This window comes from Lygodium microphyllum, chromosome 21 (genome assembly GCF_053477565.2).
Source record: "Lygodium microphyllum isolate KBCC chromosome 21, Lygodium_microphyllum_v1.1.10, whole genome shotgun sequence".
NCBI lineage: Eukaryota > Viridiplantae > Streptophyta > Polypodiopsida > Schizaeales > Lygodiaceae > Lygodium > Lygodium microphyllum.
Window position 1 is genome coordinate 84164082 of NC_141155.1, and position 25516 is coordinate 84189597.

Genomic DNA, 25516 nt, shown 5'->3' on the forward strand with positions numbered 1-25516 from the left:
ATCATAGGAGTAAGAGTTTTCTGAATAGATATCATAAGAATAACAACTATCATAGTCATAGTGATGTTAATAGTGCATGTTGACCTTTAATTGGTCTTTACCTTTTTGGGACATTTGTTGGCCAAATATGAAGAGCTTCCACAAATAAAGCATTTCAAGCCTTTCAATTTAGAACCATTTTAATATTCTTTATTTTTTGCATTTCCAGAATAAGATTTATGATGAGATTTATCTCTCTTGTGTCTTCTAGAATGTCGAAAAGATCCATTACCATAATCTTGTTGGTTGTTAAAATAACCCCTGTGGTAAGAATGTGGTCAATGATGTCTCCGATGGTGTCTCCTTTTACTATTATATCTGCTGCTATAATATTTGTTGCTATATGAATTTTCACAACTACACTTTTTACATCCAAAGTCTGCATCAAATTTAGAGGCACGCTTACAACCAGATTGTGGGAATTTCTAATTCAGATGTGTCATTTTCTGATGGTGGCACACTTCCTTTATGATTTGTTCAATTGTCTGGATGATTTGACCGACACTGTCATAGAAATCACGGTTGTCATTCTTCATTTTTTGTTTGCAATAAGAGGGTATAGGTTGTGGAAAAGAACAAACCAAACGTTCCTTCATTGAATTATCATGGGCACCAAGACCTTCATACATTAGGTCTCTCATATACACCAAATATTCTTTGTATAGCCTGGGGTCACAATGTTTTGATTTGAAGAATGCTTCACTTGCTTCCAAGACATCATCGAACTTGTTACCTACTAGCTGTCCAAGTAGTAGTTCAAAAAATATCTATATTGGGTTTGCATGTTGTGCTATGGCTAATTTGACTTGTGGGTGTATGGATACCCATCATTGTTTTAAGTCACCGACAAACCCATGTGCCATTGCATCAAGAATGTCTATCCTATTGGTCTATGGCTTGTCAACCATCTTTTGGCCGACATAAGCATACATCATATAAATGAAAAGTTTGATTTCTTCGGATGATTTTCCATCAATGGACCAAATAGGAAAGGATCCTTTTTTAGGACTCCTATTTTTTTTGCAAAAATTGTTATATGATGGTTTTCTTGTGGAAGTAGAGGCCGTAGCATTAACAGACATTGCCATATTTACAAGAGAAGATAAGTGTTTACTTACAGAAGAAGAATGCATATTCATTTGAGCCTGAAAAATTGAAGTAGGGGACGATTGTTGGAGATGTGGATTGATTGGGACAAAAGTTTCTTCAATCACACTATCCCCATCTTCATTAGATGAAGATAAGCTAAATGCTGCTTGATCATGGTAGTACCATGCCAATAGTTCTGAGGAAGGTTGATTTGGCGGATTCTGCTCTATACTTTCTCCCATGATTCTACAATCAAGTCTTTTGTGGATGTGGCGAGTGAGTTCATCACTGTCCTTTTCTGTAGGATCAATGCATAAGGGCATTTGATCTAACACTTGGTTTGCTTCTCTTTGTCTATGGATCCTTTCAAGATCCAAATCATCAATCTGATCAAAAGCTATTCTACAATCATTATCTGTCCAGTTTGGAAACATGAATTCTAGATACTTGGACAAATCTGTGCATGTGTTTCCTTATTGTAATGGTTTCCGAAAATAACTTGGAGTTGTGTCAATAGCTTCTTTGTGCAAATCTGTCATTCATCATTGGACAATAAATGTGTTGTACTTCTTTGATAAGGATTTCTTCAAGATCATCTATTTCATTTGAGCTAGCATCTTCATAGTAGTATAGGTCTTTATCTGGTTGATCTGTGGTGGCATTATGTGAAGTTCCTTCACCTTTAGGAATGATTTCCTTTTCTTTGCCTTTAGAGGAGATGATGTGGTGGACATTCAATGTTCTTGGAGTGGGAGAGGAAAAATGTGAAGTCCATTCTTTTTGTAATATTTTATTAGAAAATTTTGTCCAATCAGGACTGCATTTGATGAAGGTACCGTTGAAGACGCAGCATGAGTGGTTAGCACTAGAGTTGGCCTTTGAATAGTGGTTTTCGGCAATTGCTGGCACAAACTAAGAAATTGGTTAGCTACTCGTTGTAAGGATTCTGCTTTTTCTATCAAACCTATAAGGGCCAAATTGGTCCAGTTCATGGCCTAGATTTTTGCCGTCCAAGAGGAGTTATCTTGCGGACGTAGATAGGGGGTTGCTTTATACTGGTTGTTCTCATGTTTGAATTCTTGTATAGTGTTGAGCACACTGGAGGATGAGGATTGCATTTTCAATAAGTTTTCGATAGTGACAGACACCTTGTATGATTTGAGTATGGGAACACGGCTGAGTATGAAACTTCAGAGTGCTAGCCTTCTGTGAGGGAGATATTTGTAACTGTGGTTGTTGCATAGTTGGTTTCTGCACAGATTGTTCTAGGACAGGGCTCTGCATGCTTTTGAGGAAGAAACATTGTTTTCCCTTTTATGTTTTGCACCTTAATGACTTTTGGTGGTAGTAGCTCCTTTTTTCTGATAGATGAAATATCTAATTGCCACTCATTAGGTAATTCTAATTCTGACCAGTTATTTAACACAATCAGGTAGGAAGCTTTGTGTTGTTTCGTCAAACTTCATAATTATTGTTTGACCTTTATCTTGGGAGGAGTTTACTCCTTCGACAACTCTAGGTATGGCTAAGGACATGCATCTAAAAACCATTCTGTATTGAATAGCTAAGTGAGTAGATGAAGCTTTCATTTCTAATCCCATAGTTCGAATATGAAGCATCAGATGTTCTGGTAGACATGGGTCATCTATTGCTATGACATAGTTTGGTTGTAGTTCAAAGAAAATAGGGCCATTTGAAAGTGGTGAAACAGCTACTCCTACAATCATATCATGCAGGTTTATATGGCGACTGTCAAGTATAACTGTCATACAAGAGGCATTCAAACCTTGTCTTAAGAGAGGAATTATCCCTATTGCTATGTAGCCTAGGTGAATATAAGGGTAATCCTTTTTGTTTTGATGTTTCTGAATCTTAGGATAAACCAAAGATAGAAGATTAACATGTTGATCCTGAGAAAGAGAGTCTCCAACTCTGAGAATACCTTGGTCCTCGATGTACATAGTCGAACCCTTGAATTTGAAAATTCCATTTTCCCCATAGATATGTGAAGCACCAATTTCAGGCAATATCCACTTCGAGCTTGGCTAAGATTCATCAACCATGATAGTTGAATTTCCAAGTGACTTATAGCACTCTGACAAATGCTTGATGGCAAAGGAGAGGACATTTCCACCTTGCTTTGAAGAAGCCATAGGACCTTACTAGACTACAAAGGATTTAGTACTCTCAAATGGCAAACACGGCTGGGACAGAAGGAACGAGTCGCTTAAATTTCTCTAGCTTTAGGCTCTTGGTGGATTGGAGGTTGTCCTCAATGTTTTATTCTCTCCCTTCCTTGACGTTTGCTACCACTATCAAGCCAATTGGCATTTTACAAGGAATTGTTTGGTCAAGGTTGGGGAACATAAGATGAACGAGGGCGCTAATTTTGGTGCAAAGAAGGCAAAATAGAAGCAAGGTAACCAGCAAAAGGAAGCAATTAAGCAACAAAAGAAGGAATAACAACAAAATGTTGAGATGTAGACCAAACAAAATGGCAAAGAGGATAAACAAGGGGTGCCAACTTAGACAACGAAAGGAGGGAGCTAAAATGGGAAAGATAACTACACGTAGGGAAGTAATTAACACAACAAAGAGAACTTGGAGCCACATGCAAAGTGGATCAAAGGCAATTTAAAAAAATTTGGTAAATCCCCCTCTCTCAAAAAACTTGCAAGGAATCCACTTGTTGATCAGATTTTTTATGCTCTTATCAATGGGCAAGAAGTGTTGGATGAACAATATTAGAAGTGCAAAGAGGGCCTTAGTCTCAAGGAGGTTGAAATATTGTTCCTAGGATGTTAGAGGACTCTCATCAAACCATACAAAGCAAATCATCTATGATCTAGTTAGGAATCATAAGCCTCACTTCATCGAGCTATAAGAAGTTAAGCTTAGACAATATGAATGTTAGGCCTTCGAAATAGAAGGGTGTGTTACATTTTTTTGCATAGCAATGGGAGTAAGGGGAGGCATTAGCTTTGTGTTAAGGAGGAATATAAGCCTCATAGCTGGCCTTCATAGAAGAGGAAGGGTTTGTTCTAGGGGTCAAGCTTAGAGTGGGCAATGAAGAACTTCTACTCTACTTTGTTTATGCCTCAAATTGCTCGGCGACCAAAGCCATTCAATGGGAAACCTTGCACCTTAGGATCTAGGATGCAAGCACCATCCTAGGGGGTGATTCGAATATGACATGTAGAGAAGGGGATCGATTACATGGCTTGAATGTGATTATCACAACTGAGAAGGATGTGCTGGAAACACTCACCACTGCATGTGATTCAGAGAATATGGATGTTCTTGTAGGGAGGGAGGAGCACAATAAATTTACATGGCATAATCGACACTCGAGCCCAACCAAGAGGGCAATAAGATTAGACCACATTTATGCAAGCTGCTTGAGGAGGCAGTGGCATTATATTATACCCCCATTCTAACAACTTTTAGGATGACATTGATGTTTGGAAGGGAAGAAGGTCCTTCTTTGTTCTGCTTAACACATCATTCTTGGAGAACAACACCTTTGTGCAAGATCTTATAGTAGCTTAGGAGTAGGCTAGGGACCCCATACTCTATCACTTGACTTTAGATGGCTTAACTATCGGGATGCCATCACATAGGTAGCCAAGTGTTTTGGCAACAAAAGAGCATAGATAAGAAGACAAGAGCATGAAAGGGCTGTACAAGCCAGGGTAGCAATTCAAGCCACTCTAGTAATTGACCCACTAGATGCCATGCTGTAGAACAATGCAAAGATGTCTGGTAATCATATAAGATTTTCTCAAGGAATAGGATTTGTAGGTAGTCAGCACCATTAGAGTGCAATTAAAAGGCTAGTGGAAAGTCCAAGGAGACACCCCAAATGCTTTTCTCTTCCCAAAGTTGCAGGTGAAGAAAAAGAAAAAGACAATAGCCTCAATGGAGGATAAGAATGGAGTCCTTGTTCATGAACAAGATGTTATAGCTAAGGTCTTTAAAAATCACATTTCTTCAATAGTAGGAGCGAAACCCTTGGTGATAGAAGATTGTGAAGAAAGACTTCACTCGTTCCTTGCAAATGCAATGGAACCCACATCTTTGGATGACGCCCTGGTGCTGAAGAGACACTTCACTCTTGAAGAAATCAAGGAGGTGATATTTAGCTTTAAGCCATCTAAGTCACTTGGTCCTAATAGGATTTCGGCAAAAGTCTTCCAAAAGCTTTGGCTAGTGTGCGGAGGGGATTTGGTTGCTATCCTCAATCACGCAAGAAAGGAGGGGCAGATGCCAACAAAAATAATAAATCAAGGATTAATCAAGCTAATCCCTAAAACTTAGGATAGAACAAAAGCCTCCAATTGGAGGGCTTTGACCATGCTGAATTTTTCCTACAATGCTCTAGCTAAGGCATTGGTTGTTAGGGTGAAATGCCTAATGGCTTAAATAGTGCATAGTAAATAGTATGTATTCATTCATGGTAGGAAAATCTAGGATGTAATGTTAAATGTCATCTACTCAATGGACTATGCCTTAGCAAAGAGTTTGGACTTTCTTCTTATTAATATGGATTGGATAAGGATTATGATCGAGTAAGTTGGGCCTTCATCCTAGGGGTCATGGAGATTTGGGCTAGTATTCATCAATCTTACAGCCTTGCTTTTCAGAGGTGCTTCAGTTTCTATTAACATTAACATATCTTTGTCTTCCTCCTTTTTCCTTCATAGGTCCATATGATAGGGATGCCCATTGGCTCCACTGCTTTTTGCACTCATCACAGATCCTTTGCTATGTAGAATTTACTTGGCCACTTGCAAAGGGAAACTATCAAAGGAATTTCCCTTGGAAGGAGGGTTCACAAGTAGTTCATTACCGGTGATAATGCATCAATTGTGGAGGCTACTCAAGAGTCAATGACCAAATTGCTGGAGATATACACTGAGTTTTCTCATCTATCATCTTCAAAGGGCAATCACAACAAAACTGAACTCTTCCTACTCTCTTAGAAGGAGGCTCAACAATGGGTGATTAACCTTGGTTTCAATGTTATGGGAGGGAGATGGTGAGATACTTAGGAGCCCATATAGGGGTTGAAGTGACATTATCCCAAAGGTTCCAATGGTCCTGTGTTAAATCCCTAAACAAAATGAAGGAGTGGACTTCCAAGGCATGCACACTTTCTAGAAGAATAATTGTCATCAAGACTATGTGTATCTCTATAGTGGTGTACATGGCCCCACTTTTGGCATTTAGTTACTCGGCCTATGAAAAGCTAGAGAAACTCTTGAGAAGGTTCTTGTGGGCCTATAAAGACAAATAGTCCCTAGCACAGATTGGATGGGACAATCTTACAGAACCCAAAGAGTGGGGAGGGGTAGGCTTGAAGGGACTAGGGGATTAGGCTTGCAACCTACACATGTCTTTGCTCAAGAGAATGGATGAGAGACAACCATGGATGGTCATCCTAAAGAGTTGGCTAACCTCTGCAAGAATCAAATGGACAATTTGGGATATGGTCAACTGGCAAGATGTTTTTACCTGGCCTTAGTGTTCCATTAGGTTACCTTAGTTTGATGCAGCACATGCAATGGTAACAAGTTGGCAAAGAGTAATTAGCACTACTCCTTGGACCTCAAGAGGAGGAATGAAGGGTGACATAGCATTGAGTAGGAGCACATGGATCTCTCCATATGCATATGACTTGGAAATGGCCCTTGTCCCCATAGGAAACCACTATTAGCCAAAGCTATGTATAAGAAGGGTCTCAGTACTTGGTTTGAGCTATGGGATGCACAGAGCAGTAATTGGAAGTCGATAGAGCAAAGAGTAGTTCGGTTTCAATTGATTGAGAAGGGGGAAAACTTTTTGGTGGCGACCACGTAATAATTGAAAGATCCTTGGCTAATGTCACCTATTAAGTCATGCAACTCTATCCTTAAGGATATAATAAGTTCAAGGGGGCAAATCGCTTTGGAATTGCAGGAGGGCCAAAGACTACAAGGCGGCCTCCCCTAGCGTGCTGACGAGGATTAAAGAAAGATGGGCCAAGCAATGTCCAATGGCTAAAACCACCACGTGAAAGAGAAGAGCAAGACGGTTTGGAAAGCAACCTCGTCTTTCAAGATTAATGTGCTACGGTGGAGGGTGATGTTGAAGAAACTCCCAGTAAGGGCATGCTTAGCTAGGTGGAATAGAATCTCCCCTATGTGTCCAATATGCAATAGGGTAGAAGAGAATGTGAAGCATTTATTTTGGGATTGTTGAGTGGTGACTCCCTTGCGGAAAGCAATGAAAAGATGGTTGAGAGCCTCAAACTGGCACTATGAGTTTGGCTTTAGGATGGCATTCTTTGCTAACTAGGGGACCTTGGATGAAGCTAGTTGGCATTTAGTTTGTTTAATTAGTGGAACATTGTTGAGATACATCTAGTACATCAGAAATTTGTATGTTTTTGTGACTCGTGGGAGGGGAAAACCTAACATAATAGTTTCCCATCTAAAGCAAGAACTACTGACTATTTTGGGACCCCTTAGGGGCAAACTCTTGATTTACAAGCTTTTTCAGAAGAAGCTAAGTAACATGCCATGAGGCAAGTTGCATTTATATGATGCTATAACTCTTTTTACATTATGAATGCAAGATCACGTATTATTTAACAAAACACTCCTCACCTCTACTTAAAACATGCTTGAGAAAACTCTAATTTGGATGTCATCTTGCTACATTGGCAAAAGGGGCTAACCCTTTCATAGATTGCTACATTTGGATGTCAACTTGCTACATGGGCAAAAGGGGCTAACCGTTTCATAGATTGTCAATACTTGAAAGATATCTACCCCTTTATAGAACTTACACACACTTTTGAATCCTAAGGTAAAGCAGGGCATGCCTATCTATTAGCCAAAATCATTAACACTAATAGGGAATAATATTTGATTGATTGTGCTAGACTTAAAACCAGTTTACTTGAAACTTAGTTAAGGAAATATGAAAAGTTTCTTAAGTTTTTGTCCAAATTGTTACATGTATAGATACAATTTAATAAATTTCTCCACATAAAAGTGCAATATAAAGGCCAATATTCATGAAAAAGATTTTTAGTAGTAGATATAAAATCCTAGGGATTTTTAAGTAAAATGAGATTACATGTGTTTGCCATTTTTATAACTGAAAATGTTTAGTAGTAGATACAAAATCCTTTAAGTTAATATTTTGGAGGGGTTTTTAAATAAACTAAAATCATATGTATTTGCCATTTTTATAACGGAAAATTTGTCTCTAAAATTTGAGGGAACTTGGAAGGCTTTGTTTTTGTGAAAGTTTGCAATTCCTTTGACATTTTGTGCGAACGCCGATAAGGGCCCTGAAGAACCGAAGGACGGTATCATCGAATTGTTGCAGGCCTAATCGAACATTGCCTCAGGTCGGTTTTCATGCTCTTTGTCGCTGCTGCTGTTTTGTTGTGTGCTATTGATCTGCACATGGAAGAAGACGATCCGTTTTCTGTCAAAGTGTTTGCCTGCTTTTGCCTGCAATCTTTACAACCAGCCATCTGTTAATGCTCTTGTCTAAGGGCTCTGCACAGTCTGCTAATCATCCGACAGTCTCAAATGCTTGTGTGTGTTCAAGTCCAGAGCTGTGGCATGTCTTCCAAGGCGTCTCCGGACAATTCTAGTCTTGTCGTACATGACCTATTTTTTGAACCTAGTGAAGGATCTCAGGCTTTGTGTTTAGAGTTTAGAGTGAAGGGCTTACAGCTCAACTGGAGAAGATAACCACAGGCAACATAAATTTGCTTCAATCAGTCTAGACTCTTGATTGATTTGTATCTTGCATTTTTCATGTTTTGTTTTCTACTGAGCTGCCATGTCTTATGAAGCCGACTGTTACTTGTGTGAACAACGAATTGTACACAGGATGGGTGGTGGCACTCTGCATGAACCTGGGGGGCAGCCAGGTTACAAAAATGTTTGGAGTATGACTGGAGGTCCTTATTGCAATCCAAGGTATCACAATCAGTAATATGATTTGAATTGTGCCTGTGTTTAGTGTCGATAACAATACCTACATCTTTTAGTAATACCTACATCTTTTTGTATATTTGTTTGCCCTGTATCCAACCAAGAATGTTTGCAATATGTTACACAGACATTGGCGTCGCAACACTGCCATTGCAATGGCAGGCATCTTCATTGCTTCGGCTTTTGTTGCAGTAAAATCTGCAGAATTGGAGGTAAAAATTCACCAGCTTATAATTTAATCATATGTACAAGTTGATATTTATAATCAGCACCGTTCAGATCACAGAACATTGGGCAGAGATATTTCAGGTAACTGTTCAATGCAGCAAGTGACTGTGCAACTCCTTCAGACTGGCCATCAGACCCAAACTGGCAATTTACTGCTATTATTAGACTGAAAAAACACTGCAATTTATTTGCCCTACTCCACTCAAACCTAACTCAAGAAAAGAGGAAGAGAAGTCAAAGGCCAAAGTGAGTCCTTAAACTTAAGAAACATTAATGGTGAGCTGCAAGATACAAATCACTGCTAATCCAAGTGGGAATAGTGCACTTGTACACTTCTACAACAAGTGCTAGTAGACCTGCTGCACAGCTATCCAGTCCTGAGACAGCACTCAAGTAACTTCATCTTATGTGCTTCCCCTTATCTCAGCCCTTCTAGTGGGCAAGCTGCATTTCACATGCCCAGTGCATTAGGAGTGGGAGGAAGTCTGGTTGTTTGCACTGCTGCACACTAGAATGGGAAGCCTCCTCTTTGCCTCCTGTTATGGGGGCCCAGGTGGTAGGTCCAACTGCCTTGCAGGTTGGCTGCCTTGGCTGACTGGGAAATCTGCCTGACCTGTCTTGTATTGCTTGCACCACTGTCTGCCATTGCTGGCCCTGCTGGCTCTGGTATGCTGTGTGGGTTTGCGGTCTGCTTGGCTGCCCAGCAGCTTAAGTGTTAATGTACATGCCAGGAACAGATGACAAGTTAACTAATAGTAATGATTTGGTTTTTGTTTTGCTGTTTGTGGTTTGTGCACTCATTTGGGCTGAACACTATACTTCCAACAACCATGAAACTGTACAAACTTGCAATGCCCAGTGATTTAGAAACTAGGTCAGCACCTTGAAACAATGATTTTTTAAGGGCCATGTATGGTACTTGCACATTTGTTTTCATATGCGCATGTAAATTGTGTGGAAGAAACAATAGGACAACTTGGACCTCAAGTCCATGGGCACGAAATTGGTTTGCAGAAATGATGCAAAAAGATGTCAACAACTCAGTCACATCTCTCTATTGTGAGAATGCAAGTGGGCATAGCCTAAGGAAAAAGTGAAGGCGACCAAGATTTGTCATCTCAAACTTTGCCCTCAACATCTCGAGTGTGAGAAATGTGCTCAGACTTCAGTGCAATTCTTTGTAATGATCAAGCCATCCACATAAAGAATGATAAAGGTCACCGTTCATTTGACAATTTGAAGTAGAGGTTGGGATCATAATTTGACTACCGAAAGCCATGGTTAAGAAGAAGTGGTCAATCCATTGATACCTAGCTCAGGGTGCCTATTTTAGGCCATAGACTCTAGAGGGTCTTCTATAAACAGCAAACTTAATCCTTTGATTGCAGGACGTAGAACCATGGTAGTTGCTCTACATAAGTCTCCTCATGAAGATCATCATTCAGGAAGTATGACTTCATAACCATTCGATAAACTGGCCATTTGTGATGGCAGCTGATGCCAAGACCATCTTGATGTTCGACATTGAGGGGCCTCAGACCTCTTTTTCTGGAGGACCTTTTAGAGTTGAGCTGAGTATGGTGTTGGATTGTGTCATAGTGTGTGTCTGTACTCATGATGGATCCCAAAATGCATCAACAGCAGTTTATTGGGGATGTTAATCATGTGGGCTGCCAAGGAGGGAGTGCAAGGTAGTCCTCCGGGTACAAGGATGTTGGAGAAGACTCCAGACCCCGGACTACTAACATAGAGTTTGTTGGCTGTTATTGCACATTCTAGATATTTTAGGCATTTAATATTTGTCATTTTCATGGTGTTTAGGGCTTTTGCTGGTTGACGTGACATCATTTATGACATTGATTTGGCCTATATTCTAGGCACTCCTCTTGCACAGTCATCATCATCATCATCGTCATCATGTCATTCACCTCCTTAGGTTCTGGTGGAGAGAGGAAGCCGGTGTTGGTGCCTACACAACCAGTGACTTACGTTGGATTGTGCTCTCGTATATTGGCATATGGATTTTATTTCTCAAGCATCCCCTTGCTATTGTGTTCTTTGTGCAATGTTCTTTTCTTTTGCAGTGTTTCTCGTTCCTTTGTCTCGTGTTCAATAGTCTATTACAACAGTTTTCCATCCTTCCATCATTGCATCCACTTCTAACATGGTATTGGATTGTAGGATCTAGGTTCTTGCTGCTGTTATTTGCTGATGCAGGTTTGTGTTTTGACTTTTCGTCCATTGTTTGGACTTGTTCTACCTTGTGCAACTGATTTATAGTTTGGACGACCATCCATTGCTCATTTTCGACCTATTTTTTACTATTTTTCCCAATGTTTTGCAGCTCGCCATCTGCATATATAGTTTTTTGAGGCTTTTTCAGGGATGGGACAGGGTTGGCCATGTCCAATTGACGGGTCAACTCGTCTGACTCGTCTAGTCCCATCCGCTCCCTCTGACCTCTTCCCCACTCGATTGTACCATGGCAAGTGGCCGTTTTTGCTCCCTATTTTTGCGCTTTCTTCTCTTGCTTTTTTTTCCTTTTTTTTCTTTCCCTTTTTTTTTTTCTCTCTTCTCTATTCTTTTCTTTCTCTATATCTTTTCTCTCTCACACAAAGACTCTAGAAAAGTTTAAAAATTAAGCTAACAATTTTAAAAATTCTCCCCCCTTCCCTCTCCCTCTCTCATGATGTTGGAAAATGGCAGCTAGCTATGGAGAGAGAGAGGAGAGAATGACAGCAAGAGAGTGAGCTGAATCAAAAAGAGAAGAGTGTACTTGCTAGAATGAAAGATAGAGTGAAAGTACAACTTATGTTTAGGTCAAGGGTTGACTAACCAGCCTTCGACCAACTAACTAGAGTTAGGTTTATTTTACTCTAGAGCCTAGTGTCACTACTTTACGTTTCTAAGACACTAGGTGTACACATCTTACATTGACATTTTAATTAAGTGTTCACATCACACAAATTACATTGGGTATTGCCCATAGAATTGGCAAATTCTAACACCCCCTTGCAGTGCCAATGTGATGAAGTACAAGGATGATCAATCACCAAAGGGTTATAAGTTTAAGGACATTCGAAAAGCCTCAAACTTCTCGCATGGTAGTGCCTTGGTAAAAATGTCTACAATATTTTTCTGTGTGGATACATACATCAAGCTGATCTCTCGTGTATAGCATCTCTCTTTGACATAATGGTAATGCACCTCTATGTGTTTCGTGCGAGCATGAAACACAATATTTCTTGCTACTGCAATAGCATTCTGCTTTAAGCCTGGCTCCATAGGAGTGCATATAGGTTTGCAATCTTGTTAGCAGAGTATTTGTCAGCTCATGTGTGAGTCTGAGCTTGATCTGGGCTGAGCATTTTTATTAGGTATTTTAGGTTTTTTTTTGGTGTGGCATTTTATGCCAGTGGAGCATTTTATGCACCAGTCGGCCAGCATTAATGCTGTCCGACCAGCATTATTGCTCCCCACTTTTTCAGTCTATATATACTCAGTGGCTCCTCCTTAGTTATCATCATCATTTTCACCATCTGCAGACTCTGTGGAGAGAGGAGCCAGTGCCAGTGCCCACGCAACCAGTGATGACTCACTGTTGTATGCGACTGTCTCGTGTTCAGATATATGGATTCCATTTTCCGTGCATACATCTGAGTTCTCATCTGTATCGTGTTCTTTTCTTTTCTCTTTTGTCTTGTGTTTCAGCAGTTTATTTCAGCACATGTTTATGCTTCCACCGCTGCTCCACTTCTGACATGGTATCAGTTTTCAGGATTTGTGTTTCTTGCTGTGTTTTCTTGCTGATTTCAGGACTGTTTTGTACCCCTGCTGATCAGACGACTACTGTCGCAGCCAGGCGACCTGTTTTGGGGCTGTTTTCAGCCTGCGTTTTTTGCAGTTTTGCCATCACCTGCTGCCTACGCACCCTCTGCTGCTTGCGTTTTTTTATCTGCAGCTGCTGGCGACAGTTTTCTACCTGTTTTTTCTCCTGTTTACAGCGTGCATTTTGCTGATTCAGCGTCTCTCGTGGCTGGGTGATTGTTAATTCAGGCCGTTTTTACTGTTTTTGGCAGTTTTTGACTGATTTTTTAACTTTCTGCAGCAGATTTTGTCTTCTATTGATCAGATTTTGGGTTATATTGCATGTGAATTCTCATTTTCTGTAGTCTGTGCTTGTGTTTTGGCTGTGTTTCCTCTCTACATTCCATCTCTTCTCTACTTCTCTTCTTATCCTCTCCATATGGCTCCTCCATGCACTTCCACTGATGATAAGTTACATGGACCTGATTATCTCACATGGAGTGCTGTCATGAAAGCTTGGTTTGTGCAGAAGCGGTTATGGTACATCGTTTGTGGAGCTATTGCTCGACCTCTCCGTCCTTTTCCTCTTCGTGAAGATTTTGATGAGGACAACCATGAGGAAGCGGTGCTCACATGGGACTCGGACGATGCCCGTGCTTACTCGGCGTTGCTTCGGTGTATTTCTAAAGCGGTCTTACTGGCGGTTACCTCCTGTAGGACGTCTCTTGAAGTATGGCAGAAGTTGCAGCAGATGTACGAGGCACCTTCCACCATGCGGGCCGTCACACTTTATGGCCAGCTCCAGCAGATGAAGTTTGAGCTGAAAGATACTATTCAGTCTTTTCTTCTTCATGTTACGTAGGTATAGGACCAGCTTCGGCACATGCAATCTGCTCTTCCCGAGGTGCATCTTGTCGGGACGGTCCTCTACAAGCTCCCCCTGGAGTTTGATGGAGTGGCCAATGCTCGGGGCGCAGACATCATCGACTCCTGTCAGTTTTACACATATGACCTCGATGCTTCTTGAGCATGAGGCATCCTTGAGATTACAGGGGCGGCTTCCGGCACATTATGGAGGTGAGGCTTATGTAGCTTCAGAGAGGGGTGACGGGAAGAAGAAGTCGAAGGCCCAGTGTTACCACTGTGGCAAGAAGGGACATTTGCGGAAGGACTGCAAGAAGTTAGCGGCTTCTAGGAAGAAGGAGCAGAAGACGAAGCGGGATATTGACTCTACCGATGAGTCCTCTCCTTCATCAGACTTTGACTCCGATCCTCCGACCAAGGTGAAGTCCAAGGCGCGGAAGGGATCCTCTTCTTTGGATTGCGGGAAGGGCTTGGTGGCCCCTTCCTCGGCTGCTTTCTAGTGGTGGTGATGAGGTCATCCCTCACGACTCTCTTGTGCCAGAGAGGGAGTGTGAGCGGGTGTTCAGATGGGGCAGCCGCGCCTCATCTATACTTTTATACAGGTGCACAGGTTCCAGAGAGGGACGTCCCTGACGCATCGACTTCCGTCTGGCGGAATCAAATCCTGGAGCTGGGATTGACATCCAGGTTCATGCTGAGCTGGTTATCTGACAGAGAGCGGGAGGCTTTCGTCTGGAGCTCACATAAGGGGACACTTTGGCGGTTTGGCCAAAGGCAGGGACTCCATGGTCACCTATGTTCAGAGGCATTTTTGACAGGATGGTCTTGTATGCTACTGCGAGACATTGGTATGGACACAGAGATATGCTATGATCTTCTCTATTTTCAGGTATTTGGTACGATTGACATCGACATCCGGTTCTCTCCGAGGCACCTTGGTGGTGGCTTGATCACCCACTGCTTGGATATCCATGGTTCTACTTGGTGGTTCTATGTTGTATAGTTTCTGATCCCTTTTCATTGTACTATTGTATTGTATCAGATCACTCATGATCTGAGAGAGGGTGTTAGCAGAGTATTTGTCAGCTCATGTGTGAGTCTGAGCTTGATCTGGGCTGAGCATTTTTATTAGGTATTTTAGGTTTTTTTCTGGTGTGGCATTTTATGCACCAGTCGGCCAGCATTAATGCTATCCGACCAGCATTATTGCTCCCCACTTTTTCAGTCTATATATACTCAGTGGCTCCTCCTCAGTTATCATCATCATTTTCACCAGTGCCAGTGCCCACGCAGCCAGTGACTCACTGTTGTATGCGACTGTCTCGTGTTCAGATATATGGATTCCGTTTCCCGTGCATACATCTGAGTTCTCATCTGTATCGTGTTCTTTTCTTTTCTCTTTTTGTCTTGTGTTTCAGCAGTTTATTTCAGCACATGTTTATGCTTCCACCGCTGCTTCACTTCTGACAAATCTTGCATACTAAACCTATCTATAGCTTATCCGCATATTGTGACTGTGACATGATAATACCATGCTAATTTTGGGTGAATTAAATCCCCAAATAGTGTAGGTAGCCCATATCTGATATAGTAAATGCATGTTTTAATTCAACCTTAAAATCCACAAATTTTTCTTCTATAGGTCCAGTGAGTAGCAAGTCATCTACATAAAGAATGATAATCAGCAAGTCCCCCCCCTCATTCTTAATGTATAGATTGGGAGCAGTTGGACTATTTTTGAACCCTTTGCTAGTCAAATTAGTATCAATTTTGGAGTACCATGCACGAGGAGCATGTTTGAGACCATAAAGAGCTTTATGCAGCTTACATACCATGTGCTCTTTCCCTTTAACCATAAACCTTGGAGGTTGCGATACATAAACATCCTCATGCAAATCCCCATTCAAGAATGTTGTCTTAATGTCCAATTGATGTACTTTCCAACCATAATTTGCAGCCATAGCAATCACACATCTCACTGTACCTATTCGGGATGTAGGAGCAAAAGTTTTTTCATAATATATACCCTCCTTTTGTGCATAGCCTTTTGCTACCAACTGTGCTTTGTACCTGTCAATTGTACCATTAGCCTTGCGATTAAGTTTAAAAACCCATTTTGTGCCAATGGCCTTCTTGCCAGGTGGTAAATCCACAAGATCCCATGTAGAGTTAGTGGCAATAGAGTCTTGCTACCAGCTTAACTACTCTGTCTAACCCAAAGATTAGACCCACAATGGTGGTAAATTCAAAAATAGAGACCACATTGCATAGTGTTAAAAATTTGTTTGTGCATGATATGATATTGATTGGAAAGTCGAAAGCCTAATTGAGCACAAGTTGTACTTTAGTGGGTGTACGATTCAACACATGATTTACACACTGTAGGCCTTCTAGCCAAAATTTATGAGGCAGCCCCTTGCTTTTTAGCATACAACGAGTCAACTCCATAAGAGTCCGATTCTTCCTTTCAGCAACACCATTTTGCTGAGGAGTTATTCTAACTGTGGCTTGATGCGTAATGCCATGATCAAGCAAATATGTCTCAAAAGCATGAGACATGTACTCTTCCCCTCTATTTGTGCGAAGTGTCTACACTTTTAAGTCAGTTTCAGCTTCAAGCTTTGCAACAAGATGTTTGAAATGCATGAACACATTGGATTTTGCCTTTAGCCCATACACCCATGTATATCGAGAGCAGGCATCAATAAATGTAACAAAGTATTGATGACCTCCAAGTGCATGTGTCCTCATGGGACCACAAACATTAGAGTGAATAAGCTGCATTTTTTGGACAGCACACATTGCACCATCCTTTTTGAAGGCAAACCTATGCATCTTGCCCAAAATACATCCCTCACATGCATGAGGAGGTGGAGTCTCTACTAGAGGCAATGCATCTACCATATGACACCTCTGAAGGGTCATCAAACTCCCAAAGCTCATGTGTCCATAGCGGGCATACCATAGCTCCACATTTTGCATAGTGGGCAAAAGAGTAGTGACTGCTAAAGCATCATGAGACTGTCCGTCATATGTATCCAACAAAAATAGACCCTTATGCAGGGTGCCGGACAGCCTAAGTGCATAATCTATCTCTTTGTCTCTAACAATGCATTTGTCATCCTCAAAGATGACTTGAAAGCCATGCTTATTAAAAGCGGAGATAGACAACAAGTTCTTTGTAATGCCAGGTACAAACAAGACATCTAGAAGCATGAAATCACAACCATCTGTAGTAGTAATAGTGATTGTCCCAATGCCACATACATCATAATTGCTACTATTTGCACACGTAACACGCTTCCCAACAGGGGCTGAATGCAAAGAGGTAAACAAACACTTCCTGGAAGTGATGCGCTTTGACGCCCCATTGTCAAAATACCATGTTTGCTGCATTTCAGCAGCATTAAATGTTGAATCAGCCGTTGAAGAATCATAACTGCATTTGAGAAATGCACAGTCCTCCTCCACAAAGTTGGCTGAAGTATCATCATTAGTAGATTTGCTGGCTGATGTTTCTTGAACAGCCAAATCGGAGTTCTTTTTCTTCTCTTTCGCCAATCTCTTTTTGCATTCATCGATGTAGTGATCGGGCTTCTTACAATACCCTTTTGCTGATTTTTTACATTTTGCTTGACTTTTCCTTTGCCTTTGAACTTGGAAAGCATAGCCACATCACCTGAAGGCAATGCCACATTTCTCCGAGCTTGTTTCTCTTGCAGCAAGAGGCCTTCCAACTTCACAAATGTAAGGGGTTGCTGCCCGCCGCCCCCCCCCCCCCCCCCCACGAAGACAACATCAAAGAGGTGTGGAAATTAAGATATAACTCTGAAAGAGAGTTCAGTGTGATGTTTACCAATTTAACATCCTGAATGACCTCATCAACATTGAGTAGCTGCTTACGCAGATCTTGTATATGAGTAAGGTGCTCTGCCATGCTGTCACCTTCATCCATGGTCACATTGACCAACTCTCTATGGAGATAGGATATCTTGGCCTCATTGTGTGCTGCAAACATACGCTCAAGTACATCCCATGCTGATTTTGAGGTCTTACAAGACCGAATGTGCGGAATAATTTCCTTTTCACTGAGAAGGCAATCAAAGAAAGTGCCTATGCATCTTTTGAGGCCCATTTCCTCTGATCCTTGGTAGGAGGGAGAGGAGGGGCAGCAGTAGTAGCAGCACCAATACCACCAGCAACCTGTCCTCCAGCGTTACGCTAAGGTGTCTGAGGTGCAAGACCTCCTGGTCATTGCAAATCACCTGTAACATAGTCCCACAAGTCCTTCACCACAAGAAGGTTACGGACCATAAAACTCCATAGTGTTTAGTTTGAGCCATCAAGTTTGTCCTCCTGAGTGAGGACACCAAGAATGTTGCTCTGATCATTATTCCCCTGACATGCCATGTTGTCAATGATAGATAAGAATTTGCGGTCAAATACTTCAATGCTAAAGTATAGAGTATACTCCTCAGAGTACCAAAATCCCCCACGGGATTAAGAAACAAGTACCAAACTGTCACTCAAATGCCAAAGTGTGCACAATGCCACTCAAATCAGCACTGAGCCTGTAAATTACAGCACTATACTACTGTACCACACTCCCCTCAAAATGTGTGCCCACAATAGTACAAAATACAACTACTTAATGTTGACACTTACCAAAATTTATTGAATTTTCCTGAAATTCTTCCCAATCTGACTATAACAGTAATTAAATGTTGCTGTACTGCTTTGTTGCTTGCCTTCGAGTGCGTGTCGGGCAAAGGCCCCAAGTTTCTTTCTGAAATTTCAAAGAAATTGAAGAAATTTGTACCTTATAGCTGGAATTACTGCAGAAATGTCACATCGTGATGCATGTCAGCACTGAACAGCAGCTGAAATTTGCCTCGTGATGCATGCGGATCCAAAAAAACTGAAAAGCCCCAAATTTTCTTGAGCCAATGTGGAAGAGATTGTGCAATCTCTATGAGTTTGGTAACAATTTGCGCAAAGGGCCTCCAATTGGGCAAAGCCCCAAATTTTTGGTGGGAATGTCCAAGAAATTGAGAAATTTCTTTGAATTGGTTGTCAATTCAAACTTCGGGAGCAAAAATCAGCAAAAGCCCCAAATTTTTGGGCAGCACGAGCTGAGATTCGAGAAGAGATGGCTGAAATAGACTAGAAATTCTAGAAATTTCGAGAAAACCCCAAATCTGAAAATTAGGGTTTCTGCACTTTCTAGGGTTTGCAGAAATTGGCAGGAAGGATTGAGAAAATGGTGGGTAGAGCTGAGAAAATGACGGGCAGAGCTGAAAACAACAACAGCTCTTCTGAAACAGCAACTCCTAGGGTTGCGTGCAGGACTGCGTGTGGGACTGCGTGCAGGCTGAAAACAGCAGATTTGGAGCAGATGATTGAGCTGGACAGATCTAGAGCAAATGGACAGACTTAGAGCTGATGGCTGAACTGGACAGATTTGGAGTAGACGAGACGGCTCAGCTACAGCTTCTCCTCCACTTCAGCCTCATAGCAGAAAACTCTTTCTCGTCTAGAGCAAATGGACAGACTTAGAGCTGATGGCTGAACTGGACAGATTTGGAGTAGACGGGACGGCTCAGCTACAGCTTCTCCTCCACTTCAGCCTCATAGCAGAAAACTCTTTCTCGAGCTGAGAACCAAGCTGGCAGCAGTAGGACCTTGGGCGGGATGGCACCGGCTGACGGTGGCTGAATGGAATCCGCGTGTACGAGCTGCCCTGATACCAAATGTTGGAAAATGGCAGCCAGCTATGGAGAGAGAGAGGAGAGACAATGACAGCAAGAGGTTGAGCTGAAGCAAAAAGAGAAGAGTGTACTTGCTAGAATGAAAGATAGAGTGAAAGTACAACTTATGTTTAGGTCAAGGGTTGACCTAACCAGCCTTCCACCAACTAACTAGAGTTAGGTTTATTTTACTCTAGAGCCTAGTGCCACTACTTTAAGTTTTTAAGACACTAGGTGTACACACCTTGCTTTGACACTTTAATAAGTGTCTACACTGCACAAATTACATTGGGCGCTGCCCATAGAATCTGCAAATTCTAACAAATGATTCATCCCTCTCTCTCTCTCTCTCTCTCTCATATACACAAAATGGCACTATGCAACCATCCTCTCCTATGGGCTACCATTCAAATTTCAAATTTTGAAAACTCCTCTTTCTCTCTCTCTTCTTCCCCAACCCTAAATCCTAAAGCACTCTCCCTTTCTATAGAAATCTTTCTCCCTCCATCTCATTCATCCTTTCAAGTTCTCTACTCTTCTCCTTCCAAGCCCTCCATCCCTCCTCCTCTCTCAAGTTCTCTGCTCCCTTAACTTCTCAACCCTTTCAACTTTCTCTCCATCAAGCTTTAGCTGCTCTCTACTCTCTAAGCTCTCTATCCTTTCCACTCCTTTCTTCAATCATCTCACCCTCCACCCATGGCCCCCTCTTTATACATCATCAATGGCATCCCCTCTTCATGAGGCCTTTTGCTTGTATCGTATCTACTTCGAATGAGTGAAGGAGAAATCTAACACTTGGAAGTGGCAATGCAAGTATTGCCAAAGGCTCTAAATCTCATCTGTCGCTGGTATTCTCATCTACCTTTGCAAATTAGGAGAGGAGGCCATATCATGTCTCAATATTCTTGATGATGTTTATGAAGATTGTCGTTGGAAATACTTGCCATTGAAGTGGCACAAAGGCCTTTCAAGGGCAAGTAAGGAGGCGGTCTCTCTTGATTATGAGGTCTTGGATACGGAAGAAGATCCCTCTCCAACCTTCTCGGTTTTCTCCATTGGAAGGGCTTTTTCTATTCCATCTAGAAAAAGCCATTTGAGTGGTGCATCTATGCCTAAGAGACAAGCCACTTTTGCCCAAACAATGGGGTAAGTTTTTGGTCCTCTCTTCTTTCTCAAGAAGAGGCAAAGGCAAGTGGAAATATAGATTGTACGTACCATAATTGAGTGCAATCTCTCTTTTCATATTCTCAAAGTGGATTGATGGAAGCAGATGGTGAAAGCCATTGTTTCCGTTAGTTCATGCAAGGAATGATATAATGCCACATACAATGACATGTATACTAAGAAACTCAATGAGGAGAGAGAAATTGACAAGTCCCTTGAGCCTGTGCATGTCAGTTGGGTGAAATATAGATGCTCTATTCCATTCGATGGATGGAGCAACCACAAAAAAAGAGGGATCATCAATATTGTCTCTTGCTTGCTTGGTATATATTTCCTAGGAGTGATGGATGCAAACACAAGGGAAAGAAGAACCACAGGCTCGGTTTGTAGCCTTGTGGCTTCTTTTTGAGTATCTCTATGATATTCGCAATAAGCTAGAAAAAACGGTCGCACTGGATAAGTTTAAGGAGTGGCTTGAAAGAGAGTCCACATCAAGCCAAGTGAAAGCAAAGGCAGTTTGAAAGGCTTTGCTTAAAGGAGGAATTTTGGATGGATGTGAGAGGCATTGCCATTGTCGTCACTCCCATCTACAAGGGGCTTCGCATGATGGACATGGAGGGGGCTACTATTAGCCATCTTCTATCATATGGCAGATGCAATGGAGATACAATCATCGACCATCTTGGATGGGAATGCCTCTTCTTCATGGTATTCTTTTTATTTATTTTTAAAAAAAAAGCAATTCATGTTTCTTTTAGTTTTAGAATTTATAATTCACATTGTTTCACTCTCTTTCTTTTCAAATTTCACCTCTAAATCTCCCTCTAAATCTCTATTCTTACACACCTATTGTAGTGATATCTTAGATACTACTTCTAAAAGAGATGATATTCTCTTTTTGACAAAGAAGAGATGGGAGTGGATGAAGCGACCTATCCATGGGTTCGCGACACTTGCATCTCGCCTTCAAAAAACCCCTCTCTCTTCATGGATGCCAATGTACTTGTCGATTGCAATGTCGTTCTTCCAAAAGCTTTGGGAGAAGAGCACGGTGGTGTCTTCCTCCAAGAGCTCATCAATTATAGTAATCAAAGGGGCACCGCTTTCACATCTACCATTTGTTGGAAGTAGCAATTGTTGGTGAAGCCCTATTTTTAGTGGGAGTCATTTGGCTACCAGTTGTCCCATTTCCAAAGAGTGGCGTTATGTATTCTTGCACAGGTTTGAAAATCTCTTATTTTTTGAAATTTGATTTTAGTTACAACTTGCAAGTTTGAAGTTTAAACTTACTTTCTCTTCACGTGGTTTAGGTGGCTTTATTTGTAGCTCAAGGAGATAGACATGTGGGTCTCTCGCACTTGTGTACACTGAGCTTGTGTTGTTATTCATCCTCGCATATGTAGTGATGGAGCTTTCACTCTGGCATCCACATCGGTTGCCCTGATGCTCTTGGGACCCTTAGATGCTACACTTGTCATAGGGACGTGAAATTTTGAGATGCTTTAATCTTATCGATAATGTTTGATTAAGCTATTAATTAAATATGCAAGGTTGTTTAGCACATGTAATGCACATGGCAGTTATTTCATGGTAACAAGCCGAGGACCTTGAGGATGTAGTGGGTGTCAAAGGCAAAAGTTGTGATAGGTTATGGAGTTGAGCTTTGGGGGTCAGTTGGTGTTAGTTTTGACCCTAGGACAGATACTTGGCCACTAATGTCGGTGGTGATATTAGAGACTAGGCATAAAATAATTAAATTAATACCGGTCTAAGGATCAATAAAAATTGCTCAGGAATACTTGGAAGACAAATTGGTCTAGCTAATTTAATTATTAGCTAATGAAATTAATTTTTTGAGCACTAGAATATTTATTAAATTAAATTTTAAAATTAATTTAATAAGTTGAATAATATTGAAAAATGGGATTAAAAGGTTGGTACTTGGGAAAACTTGCCCATGCAAGTGGAAAAAACGTTTTTAGTTAGGGGCTGGCGGAGTGTATTCTAACCATTGCGAGAGAGAAGGAGATTGTTAGAGAGCAAGAAGGGCTGCTCACGTAATTTGCAGCCACCATGGACTAGTCCCATAGCAAATGACAGCAATTTGGAGCCCTCCAAGTTTAGGGAGATTTAAGAGGTCAGTCAATTAATATTAGATTTAGGGCTGAATTTGTCTTTCAAGGAGCAAGGTGGTGAAGGCCAATCCCCAAGCAAAGCAAGGGGCAATTTGGTTTGGAGGCCTGCTAGTTAGTTTTGACAGCAAGAGGCACTTGGATTAGTGAAGGAGATCAAATGATCTTAGTTGTACTCCTTCCATTTGCAATATAAGATAAAGAAATACAACAAGGGACATAAATTTTGGGGCCAATGTGTTAGAGATTGTTATTCCTTGGATAGGCATTCTTCAGAGATAGGTTGTGTATATATGCATTTCTTGTCAGTCAGGCATACAAGAGTAGTTTCATCAATTGTGTGTGTGATGGGAGACACGTGGTTGTTTTGTACAGTCCGTACAATGAGTTGCATTTATTGCAAGTATGCCACGTGGCAACGCTGGGACAGGTTACACATGTGATGCCATGTCAGCCCTCTTGTGTAGTCAGACATGTTGTCCTTATAGTTGGACAGCAGGTTGGTATAGTTGGTTGCATTAAATGTAGTTAGGGTAACTGCGAAACGTTTCACCCTTGAAACGTTGAGTTTCACCCCTAAATGTTTCACTTCTAAGAAGGTCCCAAGTGAGATGCGAATTGAAATAGCTGAATAGTATATATAAGATATATTTCTTATAAATATCACTACTCATGAGTCACTCTATAGTATTCTATACAAGTACTAAGACTTGAGAATCATGGCATGCAAGTGTCCAATTTACACTTATAAACAACATTTAAATTTTAATAAACTACAATCATAAGCTAAAGAGTTGAGAGTCAAGAGTCTAGACATTAAATCGGTTAGTTGAAGAATCAAGCAACTGATAAGTTCAAACTTCACATGCACCATGGATTTAATTAATCAAAGGCTCAAAGAATACAAATCATAAACAATAGTTTCGACTTCCAAGCTAAGACTTGAGACTCGGAGAGTCTGTGAGAATGTAAAATCATGATCAAATACAAAATACAATGCATACATCTCTTAAAAAATGAATGGTTTAAAAATCCTAATTTCAAGTTCTCAGATCTCAAAAGCACTACTCTCTAGTACTCTCACTAGAACCTCTATCACTTTCAATATCACACTCGGATGAACTTGGAGTTAATCTCAAAGGCTCCTGGCCTCTCTGTGCACGGTGATGAGGAATAGGAGAAGCAGGTGTAGCAGATGACTTCGCAGCTTCATGACCCCGATGTGTAGAGGGTCTGGTGCCTCATCCTCTCAATGTCCTCATGGATGAAGTCATAGATACCATCTCTAGGGATTCAGGGTTGCAACGTAGTCACATCTATTGCTCACACAACAATCTTTCTAGGGTCAAGCTGATGCGGTGTCCAACTTGCCGATCCCTCCCCATCCAACGCTCCTATTTTCTCAAGCACTTGAAGGTTGGCATTTACATATGCCAACTTATTCAATTGGCTAGTGCTAAGTCTGCAAACACAAATGACATACATATAAATTATAATGTTTATGATACTTCGTAAGTTACTACGTCATTCCAAAGCTTTATATTTACCATTATCTATTGCAGTCTTTGGTGTGAATATCACCCATAATGCTCCAAAGACGATCTGCTAACTGAAGAACTAACTGGTTGTGATAATACTCGCAAAGCCACCGTTTGAAGGGTTGAAGTTAAACCTCCAAACTTCTCCCACCAAGATACTGGAAGAGCAAGATTATCCTCATCCTTTGCTATTTGTCTTGCAAATTGCGTATTTGCATTCCCCCTATATGTTAGGTGGTCATCCTCAATGCTATTTGGTATAGTAGATGTTGGATCCACTCTCTCCAAGTATTGCGTCCACCCTAAGATTAATGTTTTTTTTCCCTAAGAAAATAAAAATCTATTAATAACACATTGGAAAATCCCCTGAAGCAAAATACAAAGTATAAGGAGTTCTATAAAGAGTAGCCAAGTGTAAGTTGTAGCATCACGATTCACAAATACAATGGTTGTATGAAGCTTGAACAAACAATGCCGTGGGCTATCTAACATTAATGTTGGATTTGTACTTTGAGAGTCTTTTCTCCACATAGGGTGGAGAATATGTGCAGCAGAATGGATGGGATGTCGAAACCAATCCCATCTATGCTCAAAGATTTGAGTCATTTGGGAGACCTTGTACATATAGTCAGAAGATGGAAGACTCAAGAGTCAAGACTTGAATAAAGTCTCAATTTTTAAACTAAAGAGATAGTTTACGACGTATGTTATAGAATTAAAGAACAACTCATATTTCCTTACTTGTCAGTTGACAATACAGTGCAATTACGGATACTATTACGAAGCATTTCTATAAACTCATATAGAAGGCCCATGGTAGCTTCTTCACTATTACACATTCGCAACATTGATACTATAGGAAGTAGTGCACATTGGAGTCCATTTGCATCTCTCCAAAACTCAATGTTGTA

General features: G+C 41.0%; 1 protein-coding gene and 1 pseudogene across 2 annotated transcripts in view; one reads left to right on the forward strand and one right to left on the reverse strand.

The window, feature by feature from the left end:
• Window positions 1-8393: 8393 nt before the first annotated feature.
• LOC148018226 (uncharacterized) overlaps window positions 8394-25516 on the forward strand; it is a 28134-nt gene continuing 11011 nt past the window's right edge. For both annotated transcript variants that reach the window (XR_015687626.1, XM_087661198.1), the window contains exons 1-3: window positions 8394-8527; window positions 9021-9110; window positions 9253-9337. Coding sequence is in view for 1 of the 2 variants with exons in the window: in XM_087661198.1 (XP_087517324.1) it covers window positions 9022-9110; window positions 9253-9337 (174 nt within the window). In the remaining variant the exon portion in view is untranslated. The remainder of the gene's footprint in view (window positions 8528-9020; window positions 9111-9252; window positions 9338-25516) is intronic.
• On the reverse strand, window positions 24617-25420 carry LOC148018227 (uncharacterized; annotated as a pseudogene).